This window comes from Phocoena phocoena, chromosome 4 (assembly GCF_963924675.1).
Source record: "Phocoena phocoena chromosome 4, mPhoPho1.1, whole genome shotgun sequence".
Lineage (NCBI taxonomy): Eukaryota > Metazoa > Chordata > Mammalia > Artiodactyla > Phocoenidae > Phocoena > Phocoena phocoena.
This window is the reverse complement of record NC_089222.1, coordinates 51,876,320-51,898,418: the sequence shown is the minus strand read 5'-3', so window position 1 is coordinate 51,898,418 and position 22,099 is coordinate 51,876,320. Positions and strand designations below refer to the sequence as shown.

Sequence of the window (22,099 nt, the reverse complement as noted above, 5' to 3'; positions counted from 1 at the left end):
CTGACTAAATAAACATTTAGGCTGTGAGGATTCCAACTGCAAGTTGGTTTTCACTGTAGTTGGAATAATCAATATCCCTTACCTCTATAACTCTAATTAATCTAATTAATCTACATCAGCGGTCAGCAAACTAATCGGCCCACCACATATTTAAAGTTTTAAAGTTTTATTGGAGCACAGCCCCATCCATTGTTTTCGATGTATTGTTGATGGCTGCTTTTATGCCACAATGACATTTCAGTTGTGACAGAGACCATAAGACTTACAAAGCCTAAAATATTTTCTATGTGATTCTTTACAGAAGTTTGCCTACCCTGATCTAAAATTAACTGCAGTACTTTCTTTTATTTGCTTTTCCTACCTTCTGAAAGTGGCAACTTTTAATTTTATTATTCTAGGAAGGAGTGTGTGATGGTTAATTTTATGTCACCTTGACTGGCTATGGAGTGCCCAGATTAAATACTATTTCTGCGGGTGTCTGTGAGGGTGTTTGCACATGAGATTAGCATTTGTATTTGTGGTATCGGTAAAGAAGATTGCCCTCCCCAGTGTTGGTGGGCATCATCCAGTCCATTGAGGGAGGGTGTGAATAGAACAAAAGGCAGAGGAAGGAGGAATTTACCCCCTTTTCCTGCCTCACTGTTGAGCTGGGACATCTCATCTCATCCTTTCCTTCCACTCAAACTGAGGTTTATACCACTGACTCCCCTGGTTCCCTGGTCTTCAGACTCAAACTGAATTATACCACTGACTTTCCTGGGTCTCCAGCTTGCAGATGGCAGACTGTGGGACTTCTCAGCCTCCATAATAACATAAGCCACTTCCTCATAATAAGTCTCTCTCTCTCTCTCTCTCTCTCTCTCTCTCTCTCTCTCTCACTCTCTCACTCTCTCACTCTCTCACTCTCATTTATATATACTGTATCTATCTATTTGTCTATCTATCTATCCCTATTGGTTCTCTTTCTCTGGAGAACCCTATCACAGAGTGAAACCTATGTTCATCTTATCCGTAGTTGTATGATTAGATATATTTTATCGATTTCCTTTGTGAGTTTTTAAATTGAAGACACCTAGTCTACATAAGATACCTACATAAAGTCAAGTCAATGACTCTCCCAACAGGTTTATGCTGTCTATACAGGATCCAGTCAGTGGCGTGTTGGACCCAGTTTGTACTGACTTGTAAGAGCTATTTGCTAGCATGGCTTTCAAACTCTGCCTTCAGCGACCTTGGTGGTGTGAAATTGACCATGGTGGGGAGTAGGTACACCACAGAAATTGGCAGACGCTTAAATTGAGATTGTTCGTTGTTCTTTTTTTTTTTCCTGAAGATCTGGTTGTTAAATATTTACCAGCACACCATGGCTCCAGCCATTATACACACCTGTCTCTGCTCTATAACTGCATAACAGAGAATGCCAATGGTGATCGGGGCTTTACCAGTACATTCAGCTTCAAATGATTTGTAATCTGAAGTAGTCAGTTAAATCCCTCTTGCAATGAGATAATATAGCCTGTGTTTTAAGTGTTACATAGCTTTTGATTTGTATAGGTTTTTTTCTAAGTAAATATTTCTCTTAGATAAGACATACAGATGAAATAAATGAAAGCAAAATATCTTCCCCTTAAACTATCTGAAATTACAAGCATATTTATATTTTATAATTTATGTAAACCACTTGTGTGTGAATAAAGCAGAATATAGCTATCAGTGTACAAGGATCAAGTGTTCTGAATTCTCACTTTGTTCTGGAGTGAGTGTAGTGTTCACTGGGATCCGAAGGGAAGCCCTAGGTTTGGAGAGACTTGCCTTAATAAAAAGTGCACTCATTCATTTAAACAAGCATTTATTAAGCATCTATTAAATCCCAGGCAACAATGACTTGCAAAAGACCTGGGCCCTGCTCACATAAGCCTTACAATCTAATGAGGAAGATAAATGTTAAACAAATAAGCACATAAATGAGTTCAAAATTAACAGCGGAATAGTAGGAAAGGAATGTAAATCTTTGTAAGCGTGGGGAACTGACCCATCTGAGTTGCAGAGAGTAAGAGGGAAAGAGTTCCAAGTTGAAATCTATATTCCAGGGAAATCTACTGGGTTGGCCAAAAAGCTCACTTGGGTTTTTGGAAAAACCTGAATGAGCTTTTTGGCCAACCTAATATTTTCCAAGAGATCCTGAAAAAACTTGCCAGCCATTGTGGGCTCAAGAACAATGGGGGACCATTTGAAGGGTTTTAAGCACAGGAGTGTCAGGATTAAATATGTATTTTCAAAAGATCTCTGGCTGCAGAGGGAACAAGGATCTTGGCATGGGAAGAATAAGCAGAGGGAGAGCAGTCCTTTGGCTATTGCAGCAGTTCTGGTGGGGATTAGGGAGGCTCGGACCAGGGCATTAATGGAGGATGTGGTGAGAAGTGGCTGAAATACTTCTGAACTCACTGAGCTCCCCACAAAACATTTCAGCTGCCTTCAAGGAGCTTATAATGTAGTTGAAGAGGCAACTCATGGGTATAAAGTCACAGCAACAGTGTATAATTAGGAAGTAAACTGAGGAGATCAACTGAGGGACATAGGAATTGAGAGCAAGAAATGGGCCAGGACTCCAATGGTTAGGATTTGGAGAGAGAGAGGCCAGAGGAAAGAGGTGGCAAGAGGCAGGGCAGTGAGGGGAGGAGCAGAGATGGCACAATGGGATGAAGAACAAATCTTGCTGGATATGCAGGGTAAGGCCAAATTATGAGAACTTGAGAAGGTCAGAGTTTGAAGGACTTGATGTGAGATGAGAATGAGCCACTAAAAGTATTTTACATAAGAAGGATACCAAACGAAAGTAAGCTTTAAAGAAGTTTAGTTTTACCAAATTCTTGTGGTTAATTAGACTGAGAAGAACTTGCTGCCTGCATGGTTGTTGAGTGGGGGATTGGACTTAGCTGTTGACAATTAAGAAAGGAGGTGAGGCCTAGAGGAAAACATGGGCAGAACACTCTTTGACGTAAATCACAGAAATATTTTTTTGGATCTGTCACCTATAGTAAAGAAAATAAAAGCAAATATAAACAAGTGATACCTAATTAAACTTAAAGCTTTTGCACAGCAAAGGAAACCATCGACAAAATGAAAAGACAACCTACCGAATGGGAGAAAATATTTGCAAATGACATGACCAAAAAGGGATTAATATCCAACATATATAAACAGCTCATGCAACTCAACATCAAAAAAAACAAGCAACCCAGTTGAAAAATGGGCAGAATAACTGAATAAGCATTTTTCTGAAGAGGAAATGCAGATGGCCAACAGGCACATGAAAAGATGCTCAACATCGCTAATCGTCAGGGAAATGCAAATCAAAACCACAATGAGGTATCACCTCACACCTGTCAGAATGGCTATCATGAAAAAGAATACAGGAAACAAATGTTGGAGAGGATGTGGAGAAAAGGGAACCCTCTTGCACTGTTGGTGGGAATATAAATTGGTGCCGCCACTGTGGAAAACAGTATGGAAGTTTCCCAAAAAACTAAAAATAGAACTATCATATGACTCAGCAATTCCACTCTTAGGTATCTAACTGAAATAAAACAAAAATACTAACTCAAAAAGATACAGGCATCCCAACATTTATAGCAGCATTACTTACAACTGCCAAGATATGGAAGAAATGTAATTGTCCATCAACAGATGAACGGATAAAGATGTGGTATATATATATATATATATATATATATATATATATATATAATGGAATACTACTCAGCCATAAAAAAGAATGAAATTTTCCCATTTGCTGCAACATGGATGGACTAGGGGAGCATTATGCTAAGTGAAATAAATCAGAGAAAGATAAATACTGTATGATATCACTTATTTGTAGAATCTAAAAAATACAGCAAACTAATGAATATAAGAAAAAAGAAGCAGACTCACGGATACAGAGAACAAACTAGTGGTCACCAGTGGGGTGGGAGGGCAGTATAGGGGTGGGGGAGTGGGAGGTTCAAACTATTGGGTGTAAAAAAGGCTCAAGGATGTATTGTACCACCCTGGGGAATATAGCCAATATTTTGTAATAACTGTAAAGGGAAAGTAACCTTTAAAAATTGCATTAAAATTAAAAACTAAAGAATGGAGATGAGGGACAGATATTAGGAACATTCACTGGATAGGAGATGATGAATTTGCTTTAGACATAAAATGAGCTTGAAATGGTGATGAGCTCTCCAGTAATAAATGTCCAGTAGGCAATACAGACTGGGTGGTTTTATTTGCATTCTTCTGCACTGCTTACAATCCCAGCTTGTCTTTCCACATTAGCGTTCTCAAAAGGAATGTTCCATGATTTGTACAAAGGAAAAGTTCTCCTTTCTAAAGCACTTGGCAAGACTTTACAAAATGAAATATTTTTATACATTATCTTAATTGCATATTAAATAATATCTTGCCATAACAAAATTGAATTGCCCAGACGGTCATAGATTGTTTGTTTGTTTTGCGGTATGTGGGCCTCTCACTGTTGTGGCCTCTCCCGTTGCGGAGCACAGGCTCCGGACGCGCAGGGTCAGCGGCCATGGCTCACAGGCCCCGCCGCTCCACGGCATGTGGGATCTTCCCGGACCAGGGCACAAACCCGTGTCCCCTGCATCAGCAAGCAGACTCTCAACCACTGCGCCACCAGGGAAGCCCGGTCATAGATTTTTCTGTATTCTTTACCAGTTTTAATAAGTAATTATGGATTTTTAGGAAATTAGAACCAGAGGTAGTCTCCTATTTTAGTGAGCTTTGTGAGATAATTTATAGTGTTTAACTTCCATTAAATTTTTAAAAAATTTTATTTATTTATTTTTGGCTGCATTGGGTCTCCGTTGTGGTATGCAGGCTTCTCCTTGCAGTGGCTTCTCTTATTGCAGAGCTCGGGCTCTAGGCATGCGGGCTTCAGTAGTTGTGGCACATGGGTTCAGTAGTTGTGGCTCACGGGCTTCTTTGCTCCACGGCATGTGGAATCTTCCTGGACCAGGTCTCAAACCCATGTCCCCTGCATTGGCAGGTGGATTCTTAAGAACTGTGCCACCAGGGAAGTCCCTCCATTAAAATTAATATACACTGCAATCTATAGCAAAACAGGTTCAGGATATACTTTATAAAGAAACTCATATACTCATGTCTCATTTACAAATCTTCTCTAGTTTATTAATAACCCACATTTCGTCAGAGATTAAAGTCTTCTTTATCCCTCCATCCTCCTACCCCTCAACACTCCTAATGTAAACTACCACCTAAATACCAATAGAGTATTTTTTAGAAAATTTAGAATTTCAAAGGTCCAGACACACTACAAATAACAAACAACAACAAAAAAATGTCTTTGCTTCAGAGATTAGCTTCAGAGCGGACAACAACTGTTGAAGGCATCTGCTAAGTGGGATTTTTAATTTAATAGAATTCGTTGTAACTCTATCAGTAAAGCACAATTGCTGTGCACCATCTGTCGAAGCTTTGAAACTGCCTTGGATGTTACAATCATATCCATTAAAATGGAATACTACTTTTTACTAACTTGTCTTCTTCCTATTTATTTTCCAATGCTTTCAGAATCATTAGAAGATGAATTGACAAGAAAACAAACAATCTCAAGAGTCAAAAGGTCAACTCAACAGCAAAAAAACCCCCTCAAAACTGATTTTTAAATGGGCAAAGGACTTGAATAGACATTTCTCCAAAGAATATATACAAATGGCCAATAACTATGTGAAAAGGTACCCAGCGTCACTAATCATTAGGGACATGCAAATCAAAACCACAATGATATACCACTTCACACCCATTACGATGACTATTATAAAACAGAAGAACAAACAACAGGAGAAAAAACAGAGGATAGGTGTTGGCAGGGATGTAAAGAAATTGGAACCCTGTGCACTGCTGGTGGGAATGTAAATGGTGAAGCTGCTGTGGAAAACCATATGGCAGTTCCTCAAAAAATTAAATATAGAATTACCATATGACCCAGCAATTCCATTTCTGGGTATATACATAAAAGAATTGAAAGCAGGGACACAAACAGACGTTTGTATACCAATGTTCATAGCAGCATTATTCACAATAGCCAAAAGGTGGAAGTAACTGAAGTGTCTATTGACGGATGAACAGATAAGCAAGGTGTGGTCTATATACATACAATGAAATATTACTCAGCCTTAAAAAGGAAGGAACTTCTGGCACAGGCTACAACATAGATGAACCTTGAGGACATTATGCTAAATGAAATAAACCAGTCATAAAAGAACAAATACTGACATGGGGTACCTACAGTAGTCAAATTCATAGAGACAGAAAGTAGATGGTGGTTGCCAGGGCTGGGAAGAGGACATTCTTCTTTTATTAAACTGTAATTTTATTTTTATGTTAATCTGTAATATACCTGTAGGCATATAAAATGCAGCATTATTTATAACAGTAAAAGATTATTAAAACATACAAACAAATAAAAACAGTAAAACATTGGTTGAATAAAACTAAGTTACATCTCCAAAAGTATGTAACTTTCTCAAGATGGAGTACTACAGAAACATTTAAGAAAAGGATATTGATATAAGAGAATTCCAGGATACAGTGTTACATTAAAAAATCAAGATAGTGAACAGTGTATATAGTATATTACCCTTTATGTAGGCTACACACACACACACACACACACACACACACACACACACACACACACACGTATTTACAGAAACACACACAGGATAGGGAAACCAGAGGCTAAATTTTTTTTAATAATGTCATTTGAGGAGTATAAAAAAGGTGTAAGATTTTCCTGAATATTCTTTGGTTTCTCATTTTAAATTTAGGACTCCGCCTGCCAAGGCAGGGGATGCGGGTTCGTGCTCCGGTCCGGGGGGATCCCACATGCCACGGAGCGGCTGGGCCCGTGAGCCATGGCCGCTGGGCCTGTGCATCCGGAGCCTGTGCTCCGCAGCGGGAGAGGCCACGGCAGTGAGAGGCCTGCGTACCGCAAAAAAAAAAAAAACAAAAAACTTTAGGACTGTACTTTATTTTAAAGTTTTAACTGTCAAATCACATGAATGATTTATATATTGAAAAATAAATTTAAATTTTAAAACAATTCTTAAAATTTAAGGTAACTGAAACAAATCTAACCATATATCAAATTAATAACATAACCGCACATAAAAAAGCATTATTTCAATTAATTTTAGAACATGTAGTTGTACACAGTGGGGTATATTTTAAGGACAAAGAGAATGGCAAGAAAATCTCAAGCTTTATTTGTCAGGTTTACTATTAATGGTAATGCCATTATTAGTTTGAAATTACTTAATGCATATTACAACATAAATAATTATCTTTATGTTGTTAGAAGCCAGGATGTTCAGTAGGAATGTAAAATCAAGTACAGGGACTTCCCTTGTGGCACAGTGTTTAAAAATCCCCCTCAGTGTAGGGCACAGGAGGTTGAGCCCTGGTTCGGGAATATCCCACGTGCCATGGAGCAACTAAGCCCGTGCACCACAACTACTGAGCCTGCGCTCTAGAGCCCGCAGGCCACACTACTGAGCCCACGTGCCACAACTACTGAAACCCGCGTGCGTAGAGCCTGTGCTCCGCAACAAGAGAAGTCGCCGCGGTGAGAACCCATGCACTACAATGAAGAGTAGCCCCTGCTCGCTGCAACTGGAGAAAGCCCGCGTGCAGCAATGAAGACCCAATGCAACCATAAATAAATAAATAAATAAAATTTCTAAAAAAAAAAAAAATTTTATAAAAGAAAAAAATAATAAATCAAGTACATTAGTATATAATTGGAAGTTGAATTGAAATACCTCTATAAACTTCTGACTTCTAATTTTTTGTATGGGAATAATTTCAAACAAAGAAAAGTTGCAAGAGTAGTACAAAGGAAATCGTTCTACCTCTTTCCTAGATTCATTTATTATTAATATTTTGCCTCATTTGCTTTGTCATTGGCTCTGTTTATCTACACACACATAATTATATTTCTGAAACAGATGCATAAATCATGGTTAAGTGTGTATTTTTAAGAATAATAATATTTTCTTTCACACAGTTATCAACTGCAGTAAACTTAACATTGATTCAATACTTCTATCTAATCTACCATCCATATTCTAAGTTGGTCACTTAACCCAATATTGTCCTTTATAGAATGTCTTTTTCCCCCAGTTTAGGATCCAGTCTAGGATTAGGAGTTACAGTTAGCTGTTACATCTCTTTGGTTTCCTTTAGTCTGGAACTTTTTCCCAGTTTTTGTCTTGTATAACATCGACATTTGGGGGAAGAATTTTAAAAATAGAATATTCTTCCTTTTGAGTCTGTCTGATGTTTGCTGCAATTAAATTGAGGTTGTGCATTCCTAGCTGGAATACCATGTAAGTGACTTTGTGTCCTTCCCAGAGTATCACACTGGTGATGTTAATTTTGATCATTTGCTAAGGGTGTGTCTGATTTATCTACTGTATCATCATCATTATCTCATGATTTTTTCAAAAATCATATACCCTAGCTCTGTCCACTGACAGGGTCTAGTCCATAATACTACAGGGGCAATAAACACCCCTACTTCCCAAATTTACGTTTCTAAATGCCATTCCCCACTATAAGGTACCAGGGATTATTGGAGAAATGGCTGCTCCCAGGTATAGAGTAGGGAACTTCCAAGGTGAGCAAGGGGTATCTTACATTGCCACAAATTCTGGCAAGGAAGTTCTCAAAATCTAAGCAAGTCTGGGTCTTCCCTGCTGGTGCAGTGGTTAAGACTCCATGCTCCCAGTGCAGGGGGCCTGGGTTTGATCCCTGGCCAGGTAACTGGATCCCACATGCATGCTGCAACTAAGAGTTCACATGCCACAACTAAAGAGCCGGCAAGCCACAACAAAGAAGCGCTCCTGCTGCAACTAAGGAGCCCATGTGCTGCAACTAAGACCCGGCACAACCAAAAAATAAAAATAAAAAAATCTAAGTAAGTCATGTCAAAAGACTCTGGAGCCAGCTTGGAGGGGATCTCATTGGACAAAGCTAGGATAATTTAAGCATCAAAAAGAAAAAATAACCATAATTTTGGTTGGTACTCATTGAATATATAAAAATCCATGAATCCATAATAACACTCCTCATACCATTCATAGGACAAGGCATGCTGGGCTTTTAGGCTCCAATGTGTTGGGTTTTTTTGTTTGTTTTTTGCGGTACACGGCCCTCTCACTGCTGTGGCCTCTCCCGTTGCGGAGCACAGGCTCCGGACGCGCAGGGTCAGCGGCCATGGCTCACAGGCCCAGCTACTCCGCGGCACGTGGGATCTTCCTGGACCGGGGCACGACCCCATGTCCCCTGCATCGGCAGGCGGACTCTCAACCACTGCGCCACCAGGGAAGCCCTCCAATGTGGTTATGTGCCCATCTAAACAGTTTAGTATGTTCTGCTTCACCTTTTGGAACTCAACTTTGAAGATCCAGCTCAGGTGGCAGAACCTCTATGCAATTCATTGTTTCTCCATATTTCAACAGAGCTCATTGTACACGCCTCTTTAAATGCACATATCAAAATGTAATGGAGGGCTTCCCTGGTGACGCAGTAGTTGAGAGTCCGCCTGCCGATGCAGGGGACACGGGTTCGTGCCCCGGTCCGGGAAGATCCCACATGCCGCGGAGCGGCTGGGCCCGTGAGCCATGGCCATTGAGCCTGCGCGTCCGGAGCCTGTGCTCCGCAACGGGAGAGACCACCGCAAAAAAAAAAAAAAAAAAGTACTGGAATTGCAATACAGGACCTTTCTGACTTTTATTTATTTTGTTATTCCCAGTGCCTAACACATACTAATAGACAGTTTTATATATTTTTATATTATGGGTTGTAAATGAATGAATCAATTTCAATACTATCCCCTGTTTTTTCTTCATGACACAATACAGATTTGTCTTTATTTTGGAAAATAATTGAATGCAGTTAAATATCTGGCTATTTTAGCCAACATGCCAAATTTGTATCATGATAGATTTTTTAGAAAATTTTTCCCACGTATCAGCTTTAGCTTGTTGCTAAATCTTATTTATTGCTTTAGCACTCAGTAGACTAGAAATATGTCCCTAATATTTTCCTGATTCTTATTCTTAAACAATAGCTTCCTATGGTATTTTTATTTATCCCAGTCTGTTTTCTCCCCCCTAGAGACTTGTCTGCACACGTAAATCTATTGATAATGTAGGGTGGGAAGTGTTAAAGTCGAATAATTGATGAAAAAAAACTTGTAGTGACTGGTGGCTTGACTTAGTTGTAATCTTTTTTTTTTTTTAAGTAGTTGAAACAGATTTTTGGTACACTTTCTGTCACACAGCCCTGGTAACCTATGTAGCGTGTTTTCCAGTAAGTTGCCTGTATTAAACTTCCTCATTCAGTCTCCCACTATGTGTGGAATCTTTCATGCACGTGTGCATATATTCATCCTTAGGCTTTTGTGGACTTCTAAGCATTAACAGTTTAGTTGGCAGGGTTGACACAAACCGTCTGGCAAAGGCCTGTGCAAACCCACTAAAATACTTCAGGAAAGCCCTGTCTCATACACAGTGAACTTAGGCCACAGGTAAGTGAGCGTGAATAGGTGCGGCCAGCGCAGCCGCTTAATACGGGTCTGTGTTTGGGAGGAATCTCCCCGGCTCCCTCGTGGAGCAGGACTGTGGTGCTGAGGCAAGAACTGAAAAAGGTGAGGGCGGGCAGCCTCAGCTAGGGAGAGCTGTGGGGCGAGGTAGAAAGGGCCGGTCGCTGGCCGCGGTGCTGAACACGCTCCCGGGCTGCCCCCAGGGTGGCCCGCGGGAAGAGGCCCGGCGTGTTGGTGAGTGAGTTAGCGGGTAACCGCCAGTCTCGCGCCTTCGGTTGTCGATTCCTGGCTCCGGGCAGGGGACGCAGAGGCCGTGTCCAGGAGAGTTACCTCGCGAGTGTAGGGGCAGCCTCTGACCCATTCCTCAATAGCAACCCCGATAACAGCAACGCCGCCTATATTTATTTCTGGAGCTCCAACTCTGTCCCCAGCATTTGGCATCCATTCCCAGTGGTCATCACAACATCCTCGAAATTTAAAACAAAAAGGTTGATGCCTTGCCCAAGTGAACACAGCTACCCAAAGGCTGATCTCTCGTCCATGCCTCAGAAAATGTTTACTGTGCGTCCTCGACGTGCCAGCCTTACAGCCTCTGCTGCTCCCGCTTTGACAGCTACCCCCCACGCCCTGCCACGCTAACACGCCCCTTAGCCCTTCCTCTTTCCCCGAGGTTTGCAGCAGGCAAAAGTAATCTCCTACACAGCATATCCCCTACCACCGCCGAGTTGGGGAACTGTACAAAGGGCTGGAAATCCAAACACAATTTATTTACACATCTTGCCCCTTCGCTCTCAGTAGTCCACCGGGTGGGATAGCCAAGTCTAGCTCTTGAGCCCCCAACTCGCTGTGTGACCTTGGACAAGTGGCCACACCTCTCTGAACCTGCTTCTCCTTGCTAACACGGCGATAGGTTCTAGGACTGCGTGAGGCTCTTCCCAGGTGCGCACTGGTCTCCTTTCAGGTCGGAACACTCCCTACCTCCCTTTTCCAAGCCCGGTTGTGCATGCTTACTTCTCCCCACCAGGTCCGTAGCCAACTCTATCCCTTGTTGAGGAAGAACTCAGGTCCCGGGAACTGAAGGTGTACTCCCCACCGTGCCCGGCCCCAACCCCGGGTGTGATCTGCCCTTCTGGGCCACCCTAGCCAGACAGCACCCAAGGCTAGGGAGAGTCCTCTCGAGCTCCAGCTTCGCAGTGCCGGGACGCTTTGGGAAGTGCGAGATGCATCTGGAGACGGAACGCAAAGGCGAGGCAGGGCTGGCGGGGCTTCCTCGGTGACAGGTACTTGTGTGGAGGCCGGCCAAAGGCTGGGTTGGGAGAGAAGGACTTTGGGGGAGAGGACGGGGAAAAGGGGAGGTGCCAGAAAGAGCGGTGGGTCACTCGGTCCATCTCTCCACCAGTGTGTGTGTGCGTGTGTGTGCGTGTGTGTCTTCCCGCCTCCCTCTCTTCCCCTCCTCCCCGCCCCAGGCTCTCAGTCTCACCTTTTCCCTCGGCTGCTGCCTCTCCCCTCTCTTTCCTCTCCAAGCATCCTCCCTGAGAGCCTGCGCCCGTTCCTCCCTCGCACTCTCTTGCGCCTGTTCCTCCCTCGCACTCTCTTGCGCCTAAGGAGACCTTTTCCGGGACCAGCGCCCGATCCAGCCTCTCAGTGCAGCCGCATCCCAAAGCCAGTTTAAGCAGGGCCGGCAGCATGTGGAACGCGACGCCGAGCGAGGAGCCGGGGCCCAACCTCACGCTGCCGGACCTGGGCTGGGACGCTGCGCCTGACAACGACTCGCTGGTCGACGAGCTGCTGCCGCTCTTCCCCGCGCCACTGCTGGCGGGCGTCACAGCCACCTGCGTGGCGCTCTTCGTGGTGGGCATCGCGGGCAACCTGCTCACCATGCTGGTGGTGTCGCGCTTCCGCGAGCTGCGTACCACCACCAACCTCTACCTGTCCAGCATGGCCTTCTCCGACCTACTCATCTTCCTCTGCATGCCCCTCGACCTCGTCCGCCTCTGGCATTACCGGCCCTGGAACTTGGGTGACCTGCTCTGCAAACTCTTCCAGTTCGTCAGCGAGAGCTGCACCTACGCTACTGTGCTCACCATCACCGCACTGAGCGTCGAACGCTACTTCGCCATCTGCTTCCCGCTGCGGGCCAAGGTGGTGGTCACCAAGGGCCGGGTGAAGCTGGTCATCCTGGTCATCTGGGCCGTGGCCTTCTGCAGCGCCGGGCCCATCTTCGTGCTGGTCGGGGTGGAGCATGAGAACGGCACCGACCCTCGGGACACCAACGAGTGCCGCGCCACGGAGTTCGCGGTGCGCTCGGGACTGCTCACCGTCATGGTGTGGGTGTCCAGCGTCTTCTTCTTCCTCCCTGTTTTCTGCCTCACTGTGCTCTACAGCCTCATCGGCAGGAAGCTGTGGAGGAGGAGACGCGGCGAGGCAGCGGTGGGCGCCTCACTCAAGGACCAGAACCACAAACAAACCGTGAAGATGCTGGGTGGGTCTCGGTGCGCCCTTGAGCTCTCTCTCCCGGGCCCCCTCCTCTTCCCTTGCCCTTCCCCTTCTTCCTGAGTCTGCCTTTCTCCCCAGTTTCTCTAGGTCTCTGTTTCCCTGTAAGTTTCTCAATTATTCTCTCCTTTTTCCGTCTTGAGCTCTGTCTTTGATCTCTAGTTTCACTGTCTTGTCTCTCTCTCTCTCTATTTTTGTTTGTTTTTGGTTTTACATTTTTGCTCTATCTCTCTCTATATCTATGTTTCGCTCTCTCCCTTCCTTTCTCCCTCCCTCCTCCCACCCCTTGACTATCTCTTTGTTCTCTTTCTATCGCTTTGTGTCTCTTTCTCCTGGTCTCACCTTTCTCTCTTTCATGGAAAAATGTCCCACCTTTGTATTTCTCTAAAATGTGTTTTATTTTGGCCCAGAAACTTTGCTTCAGAATGAGATCTTTCATTAAAGAGTATATTATGGTGTTAAAATGTGTTAAAGGTGATGTTAAGCTTCCTGCCTCAATTTGTAGATATCTAAGTTGCATTAAGAAAAGCAGGTGTTAAGGGTGAAAAAGAGCAGGCATTGATTCTAGGAAGTATTCATTGGTAAATGTAACCAAAGATGTGATCATCGTGGATAATTCTACCAGAGAAGATTCATTTTTCTTTCAACATTGTGATTTGCTTTCTGACTTGCATTTTTTTCCCAGATAATTGCATCAATTCTGTTTACCCTGATGCTGTTTATACAGCTTTGTAAGGAAATCAGTGACAAGTCAGTGCCGGGGTCTCTGTTTTCATGATTACTTTTCCCTCCAAGTAGGACAGGCTAGATAAGCTAGGATAGGCAGGCTTCCAAACTGAGAAAAGGAGAATTTGTGGGAGCTGACAGAACTTACTATCTCTCCTCAAATGGTCCTTCAGAGAACATCTGGGTGCAGTGTCACACTGGAGTATGCTGAATCGTTATTGCATAAATTCAGCTTCTTTAAGTATACGTGTTTGGTACAAGTGAAGTAATACAAACTGTGTTCACATCCAAGCAAAATATTAATTCTCCTTGCTTTTTTCAAAACCAGAATCTGCACATTTTATCATCTGGACATTGTAGTCAACAGTTTGTATTTATTTGCATATATAGTACTTCTTAGAAGTTATTCTAGGATAATTTTGATTTGTAACTTTACAATTCTTGAAATCCTGTATATTAAAGTGATAGAGTTTATTCAAAGAATGTCAAGTTTAAAAAATTTTTTAGACCACTGATTCTCACAATATGACTAATAGATTGTAAACCTGCTAGTGCCCCCCAGGGGACTCTAATATTCATTTCGCTCCTGGGGCAGTCAGTTGCTACTATACAAGTTAGTTTTGAGAATACGTTTAATAATTTCCTCTGATTTTATTTTTAAGCTGTTAATTATCCTCACTGGTGACTCTCTTTTGCCTTGACAGTTGGAAGGGAATCACTAAAGTGGTACAAGTCCTAAATTATTATTTTCTGTTATTTTTCCTCTGATTTCTGAATTTTAAAAACTTAATCTAAAAATGCAGAGGTTTTGAAGAAAGCAAACATACATGGGCAAAATTAAGGCCTGGATGGATGATAATTAATGTTAGTTGGTTTTATGGCCTTTTCTACCTTACTTATGTCTATTTTAGGTAGAAAAGCTCATTCATCTCAGTGATTCTCAATCCTGACTGCATATTCAGTCTTCTGTAAAACTTTAAAAAGAAAAAAGAAAACAGGTGTCTTAGTCTCCTTCCTAGAGATTTTAATTTAGTGAGTCTGTATTATATCCAAGGAATCTGTACCCCAGGAAACTCTGATACATAACTATGGTTGAGTAAAACCACATTGTCTCATATAGGTTTGATCTAACACATGTAAAATGGTGGACTATTGTGACTAGATTGTCTAGTTACTTGAGTCAATATGTCAACTCAAGCACAAAATCACTAAAATTGTTAACTAGAAACGACTGGGAAGCTCAGCAGTAAAAATGGTTGAATTGTTGATCCGGACAGACTCAATCTTGGTTAAAATATAGGAAAGAGCAGAAAATGATATTTCCCTGAAGTCAGTGGTCATACCACACATAATCAAAACAAAACCATGTCTTCAAAATCGATTGTGATTTGCTATATTTCTTGAACTTTGCTATATTTCTTGACGTTCTCTTTCTCATTGTCCTTTCAGCTGTAGTGGTTTTTGCTTTCATCCTCTGCTGGCTGCCCTTCCATGTAGGGCGATATTTATTTTCCAAATCCTTCGAGCCTGGCTCCTTGGAGATTGCTCAGATCAGCCAATACTGCAACCTCGTCTCCTTCGTCCTCTTCTACCTCAGCGCCGCCATCAACCCCATCCTGTACAACATCATGTCCAAGAAGTACCGGGTGGCAGTGTTCAAACTTCTGGGATTTGAACCCTTCTCCCAGAGGAAGCTCTCCACTCTGAAGGATGAAAGTTCTAGGGCCTGGACAGAATCTAGTATTAATACATGACCAAGCACATTGCTCAGCAAAGTCATTGCTTATTATTCTAAACTGGAAGCCATAGCACAGCAGAACTTGGGAGGAAGTTGAAGGTTAATTTTGGAATTAGGGACACATAGGTCTGGAAACAATTGCGGGGGGGAAGAAAAGACAGAATTTGTAATGTGTGAGCAGTTTGATTTGATTGCACGCTCATCAGTGCTCTCATACACGATTTCTGCATATTCACTGCCTATGATTTTTGCATTCTGCTGTTGGTGCTAGCAAGGGCTCTGCAATGCAGAGAAGGGAGGTGGTGTAGAGAGGGCAATTAGGTCACTTCTTACTAGACAAATTCTAACTCTGATTTCTTTTTCATAATGATAAAATTGTTTTGATTAAAAGAGTGACATTAAAATAAAAAATTTAAAACATGACTTTCAAAAACTAGCAATTTTCTTAGAGCACCAGATCAGTGCCGTCCAGGAGAAATATAGTACAAGGTACCTAAGTAATTAATATAAAAATTATTAATGAGAGTTTTACATTCTTTTTTTATACAAAGTCTTGGAAATCTGGTGTGTCTCGGATTTTCAGCTCATCTTAATTTGGACATGGAGCGTTTATCAGTAATACTTGATTTATTGCGAGTTCATAAATTTTGCAGAAGAAAAAGTAGATTCATTAACCTAAGCTGTCCAAACACACTTAGAAGTTTTCTAATAAATAAAACAACTGTGAGTTCTTAACTTCAAAATTAATTGAAATTAAAAATTCACTTCTTCAAGTTGTACTAGTCACATTTCAAGTGTTCAGTAGCCAACTATAGCTAGTGGTTACCATACTGGAAGATGCAGCTCTAGAGTATATGTAAAATTATTGTTAATCTTACAAAAAATATTTAAAAATAAATACTCGTTCCCTGAAAACTTTTAATAGTGACATTAGCATAGCAGAGTGTTAGAGTGATAAATTCTAAAAATTACACCTAAATGCCCTATAATTTCTGCTTGGAAGAAAATGGATATGAACTATAATATGTATGCATTTTTAATTAGGTTGGATTACATGTGCTAATAATATTCAGGAAATGAGGCTATAAAAATTATAGAAAATCACAAATTACCTTATTTGGCTTATCAAAAATACTTAAGCCAATCATAAGTCTTTGATTTGCAAATAAAGAAATAATTTATAACTTATCCTGAAAAGTTTACAGAAACTTAGTGAACATAGTAATTTTTCAAATGGTGAAAAATTCAGAATCCCTTCAATGCTACTGTTTGTTGACATTCAAAACTTTAAAAAATCTTACAACCATTTTTTCAAAATGCCTATGCCATGTCCCATCTCCAAATTAGTCATGCTGTTTACACCCCACTGCTTATCTGATAGATATGTTTACTTGGATTTCCAGTCTGCCTTGTAATCATAATTATGAACGATTAGACACCTTCAACTAAATATTGTACATTTTGGTTATAAATCTAAAATTTCCATTTATATTCACATTACTCCTTTATAGTCAACTCTTCACATATTAAATATAATCAAAAATGATTTTTTTGTACTCCCCTGTAATAGCAAGTCATATAAGCAATTCCTTCATGAAATTATTGGTCCGCCTATGGAACCGATTGAACTAATTAGGGAAATTATTGCCATGATTGATTTTCCCCTGCCGAAAGTAAAGATTATTATGCAGAAATAATTGATTGACTCTTCATTTTTAAAAAATGAAAACATAATCAAAATTAGAATAATTTCTCCAGAGAAATACTTCTAAAATCCTTCCTGACAATAAGACTGTAGTATCAATTTAGTCTAAATTGCAGAACTTCAGCAAACTGATTATTCAGTTAATTCTTGGGAGTGCATAAATATCTTCCAAAAAGTACTGATTCGTTTAAGCCCATTGAATACTAATTAGGTCATTCAGCCTTATTGTCCTAAATAGGGGGGCCCAGTAAATCTCAAAGAGGTAATTCGATTTCCTGAAACCTTAGAGTTTTTGTCTACAAATACATCCTACTTGAGAGGAAACAAGCAAAAAAAGGCTTGACTTCTATCACATAGTTGATTGCTTTGGAGAAAGACAAACCTAACTTTTAATTATTTAGTGCCCCCACCCACCAATTTCTTGTGGGTTCATGTCCACGGTCTCAGCATAACTCACTCAAAGGGAATAGTTTCCACAGCACGGACCACCATTGTCCTTCACTGGATCTCAGAGAATAGGTTTAGAGAAAGGGATCTTTAACTGCACTCTTATACGATTGCCTTTTTATTGTTTGTAACTTCTTCGTTTCATCCTGCTCCATAAATTGTATAAAGCTCAGGGAAAAGAAGAACTTATATGAAGAAAAATATTCCTAAAAGTCTATCATGTCACATTTAGTATGTGCCTGTTATGATCTAAGCTCTAGAGATTCATAAGCCAAGGATTTTATCCTTAATGAGTTCATGACCACTTGCATGTTATGTCATAGTATATGCACTGTAGTATATGTCATAGTACCAATATCTTTAAATTATAAAGTAAACATCTCCAGCTGACACTGTGCTGTGCATCTCCCTGTATTGTTGTGTATTTGGCTCAAAATAAATTCAAAATGGGCTGTTCTTACACAAACCAAATTTGTAGATGTAGCTAATATGTCTGCCAGTGCATTCTTCATCAATGTAAGAAAAGTAAAGGAATTAGTTTCAGTTATAATCTGTGTTTCTATTTTTCTGGTTACCTGGAAGTGAGGTTTCTATCACCACACCTCACACTGTGTCACAAAATCAAGGGTTGGATTATTTTCATTATAGGAAGTGACTGTTGTATGAGAAAGAACTTTCGAATAATTGCTTTTAGGAAAACATCCATTGCCGTGAATTATTTAAAATTGTAAGTTTTGTGGCAATGAGAATAAGAAACACTTCTAATGTCTGGACAGACCTTGGAACCCATTTCTTTATAATCAACTTTTTATTGCAATGAAGGTTGCTGTGATGGGATTTGACTTGAATTTCCAGCTTTTTTGCTCTAATGCTTTTATTAAGAACCTGACATCATTACAATTTACAATTGCTAGTTCAACGTTGACAATTTTAGCTATAATTTGTTTTGCTGTTTTTCATTTATTGATGTACTTGAATTTAACATTTAAAAAAAAACTGTGAGACTTTTTGCAAGACTGGTGCCTGAAAATAACCCCATCTTTTTAAAAAGTGTGTACATCTTTAAAATGTGACGTACATGTATACATATATCAAAATTTCTTGTCACAGTGTCTGAGTGAATAGAATAAAGCATTCTGCTTTCAGAAACACTGTATTTAGTGTAAATAATTCCATTAAAAGATAAAGACACTGTCATTCATGATACATTATCTAATGATCCTCCTATGATTTCTTTACAATTTGAATTACAACACTATCCAGGATATATACGATTGGAACTTAACTAGATGATTAGTGACCGATGTTAATTTGATAAATTGATAACACAAATATTTTTTATCCAGAGAGTAAACTCCATGTCAAAACCAACAGAAAGCAATGTGCTGGTGGCAAACGCTAACTGCTCTAAGTTCATGTCACTTATTTATTCAGGTTAAGTGGATTCAGTCATGTTAATTCTTGACAATAATCTGTTTGAAGGAGGTGATGTGGAAGGTTTGGATGAGGCTTGTTTTGTGTTTTTCCTTCTGAATGCAAACTCTTGCAGGGTGTTGGAGGTTAGCCATTTTGGTTGAGAGAATTAGCATCCTTTTTTTAAAAAAAAAAAAAAAAGCTGCCATGCCTATGTGCCTCCCAATTGCCTGGATATTTGCTGGAATTCCAATTAATAACTTATGCTGTGACACATATCCTCAAATGACTACCGACTACCCTCAGAACTGGCAAACCATTAAGGCCCGCAAAAAGCATGCCTCATGTAAACACTCAGAAAATTCTACCAAAATGTTTACAGATATTCTTTCCAGGAGAGCTATTCTGCCTCCCAGCCCCAGAGAAAGTGTTTGGGAAGAATAGTTTGAAAGACTTTCTGTGATTTAAACATCTCAAATCTAAACATTTCTCTGGCTCAAGTAACAAAAACATTTATACTTTTCACTTTTAGCTCTGTAGATTTAGGATACTAAGGAGCCCTTGCTCGTATAACTGTATTCAAACAGCATAATCTCCTGGTTCACTGATACCTGCTGTATTCTAGGTCTGTGCAGAATTTACAACTTGGTCGATTTATGTTGTTTCAATATGTTCTAAATGTCATAAATGATACTTCGTTTTTGTGATTCTTTTTATTTAAGGTTCTTGTGAATGTTAAAGAGTTTACTATAGCTCTCCATGTACCTGTCTTATGAAATTAGGCATTGGTTGTCCTTCCTTCGGGTGTCCTTAACCAAACAATTGCTTAATAAATGTCTTTTGAAAGACTACGGCTAATTTCTTCGACTTACAGGGATAAATCTTAGGTGTCTGGGTTATTTTACCTCTACTCTCCTAGATTCAGTCCTATTTTGTCCTTTTACTTTCTGAAATATGTATTTCGCAACTCTGAGGAGGTGTTCGTTGTAGTGAGTTTTATTTCCCCAGGGGCTCCAACATTTAATAATGAGGTAAGAAAATCCTGTAAGTATGAAGAAGACTTGGGGACCTTGTGATGCACTGTGATCCCCATGCTCCCCCAGCTCTCTGTCACTTACAGCCTGTTACCCCACATCCAAGGGTATTGTAGCCTCCATGGTGTTACACTAACGTGTGACCCAGAGATTCCTGTTCATCTTGCACTCAGCAGCCACTCACTGAATGTTGGCTGAACAAATGAAAGTTTAAAGACCAGATTATGTGTCACCTGGACATTAGCTTCCAGACATATGGATTCCAGGTGCCAATAAAATTTAAGACTAAAAATTAGGAGACCAATAAAAGTGGCCAACTTTTATTTGCCAATTAAAAGACTTTAAAATACCCTACTACCCATTATTACCATCATTTCCATTTTAAAAGAACATTAAACTAAAAAGTTAAAAGGACATAATCTCAGAATAAGGAACCAGCACAGTGTGAAAATTCAATACGTTCAACATCCCACAAAATTATATATGTATGCTGTTAATATGAGTTAATTACAATTTGGAAGCAGTATCTAAAAATGTAGAAGTAGTACTTGGCAATAATTAGTAACATGCTAAAATAATCCAAAGAAGCAAATCATGGGATTTGTTTTTATTGATCTGCTAAGGCTTTTCCCACTATCTTCTAATCTCCTCTGTCTACCTCTCCTTCAATTCAGTGCCATTCAGTGCCTGTCACATTCTTTCAGGCCCTCCCTGTGGCAGACCCCGGGCCTGACTCTAAGGTGGAAGAGGAGAGACCAGCAGGCCTGCCCAGGACTTGGTAGGTCTCACATTCTGGGGTCAATCTACAAATGCTGGATGCTTGTTGCTTCCCCACTCATAACTCATCATCAGTTTCTGATTTCATAGCCAGCTTTTTCAAGGGGCCATCAAATTAATTAGAAAGCAATACACATCTCCTGAAGAATAGTTTGACACTATGTATCAAATGCATACAAACTTTGCATACCATTTGATCCAGTAATTTCATATCAAGACATAATTATGGAGGACCACAAAGATTTGTATGTAATAGTGTTCATTGCATCTTATTTATAATTGTGAAAACCTGAAAAACCTAACTGTCGGAGAATAGGGAATCTGTAAAGTAAATTCCAGAAATGATAACAGTTAGTTTGCATATAGGCAGGACTGCAGTAAGGTCTTTCAATTCCTTTTCTCATATAATCGTGCCAACATACCTAGGAGGAGGGTCTGTTGTTCTCCCTATGGGGTAGAGGAGTAACTGACACCAGAGTTCTGTCACATGGTCAGGAAACGGCAGAGCTAGAATTAGATCCCAGACCACATTAGGCGCTAGTGCTCTCATTTCCACTATTCTAGAGCATTACGCACTATTGTGGGAGAATTTTAATAGTGTGGGAAAATGTTTACCCAATATTAGTAAGCGAAAAAGCGTATTGTCCCATCCTGAAAAACAATGCATGTTCACAGAGCAAGAAAACTGAAAAGATACAGCATACTAAAGTCCTAACAGTATTTCTCTGGTTCATGGAACTATTTTATTCCTATTTTTCTGTGGTTTCCAATATTTCTACAAAGAATGTGTATTACTCTTGTAATAATGGCAAATGGTAAACTGAGTGACTATGATTCACAGACCGGTTTCCTTCTCAGCCCTGCTCTGGGACTCACCCTCTGCTCTCTGCCTCTAGCAGCTTGGGTTTGCCCGGCTTCTGTGGGGAACAACATCTTCAGGGCAAAGTCTTCTTACCCAGCACTAACTCTGACCCCTGGACCTGTGCAGCTCCTCGTTGGGACACCTGCTCTTCCACAGGGGTACGTTTCAGAGAGGTGGTAGGAGAGGGAAGCCAGCCAACATTGGGCTTGCATCCCAGTCCTGCCCTTGGAGCTGTGTGGCTTCAGGCAAGTTCCTTCCCCTCCCTCCCATG

General features: G+C 40.7%; 1 protein-coding gene across 1 annotated transcript; it reads left to right on the top strand.

Annotated features, from left to right (window-relative positions):
* Positions 1-12,257: 12,257 nt before the first annotated feature.
* Positions 12,258-16,242, top strand: GHSR (growth hormone secretagogue receptor). The gene is made up of 2 exons (XM_065876227.1): positions 12,258-13,115; positions 15,302-16,242. The coding sequence occupies exons 1-2, from the start codon at positions 12,320-12,322 to the stop codon at positions 15,604-15,606; spliced, it is 1,101 nt and encodes a 366-aa protein (XP_065732299.1). The 5' UTR covers positions 12,258-12,319; the 3' UTR covers positions 15,607-16,242.
* The last annotated feature ends 5,857 nt before the right edge of the window (positions 16,243-22,099 follow it).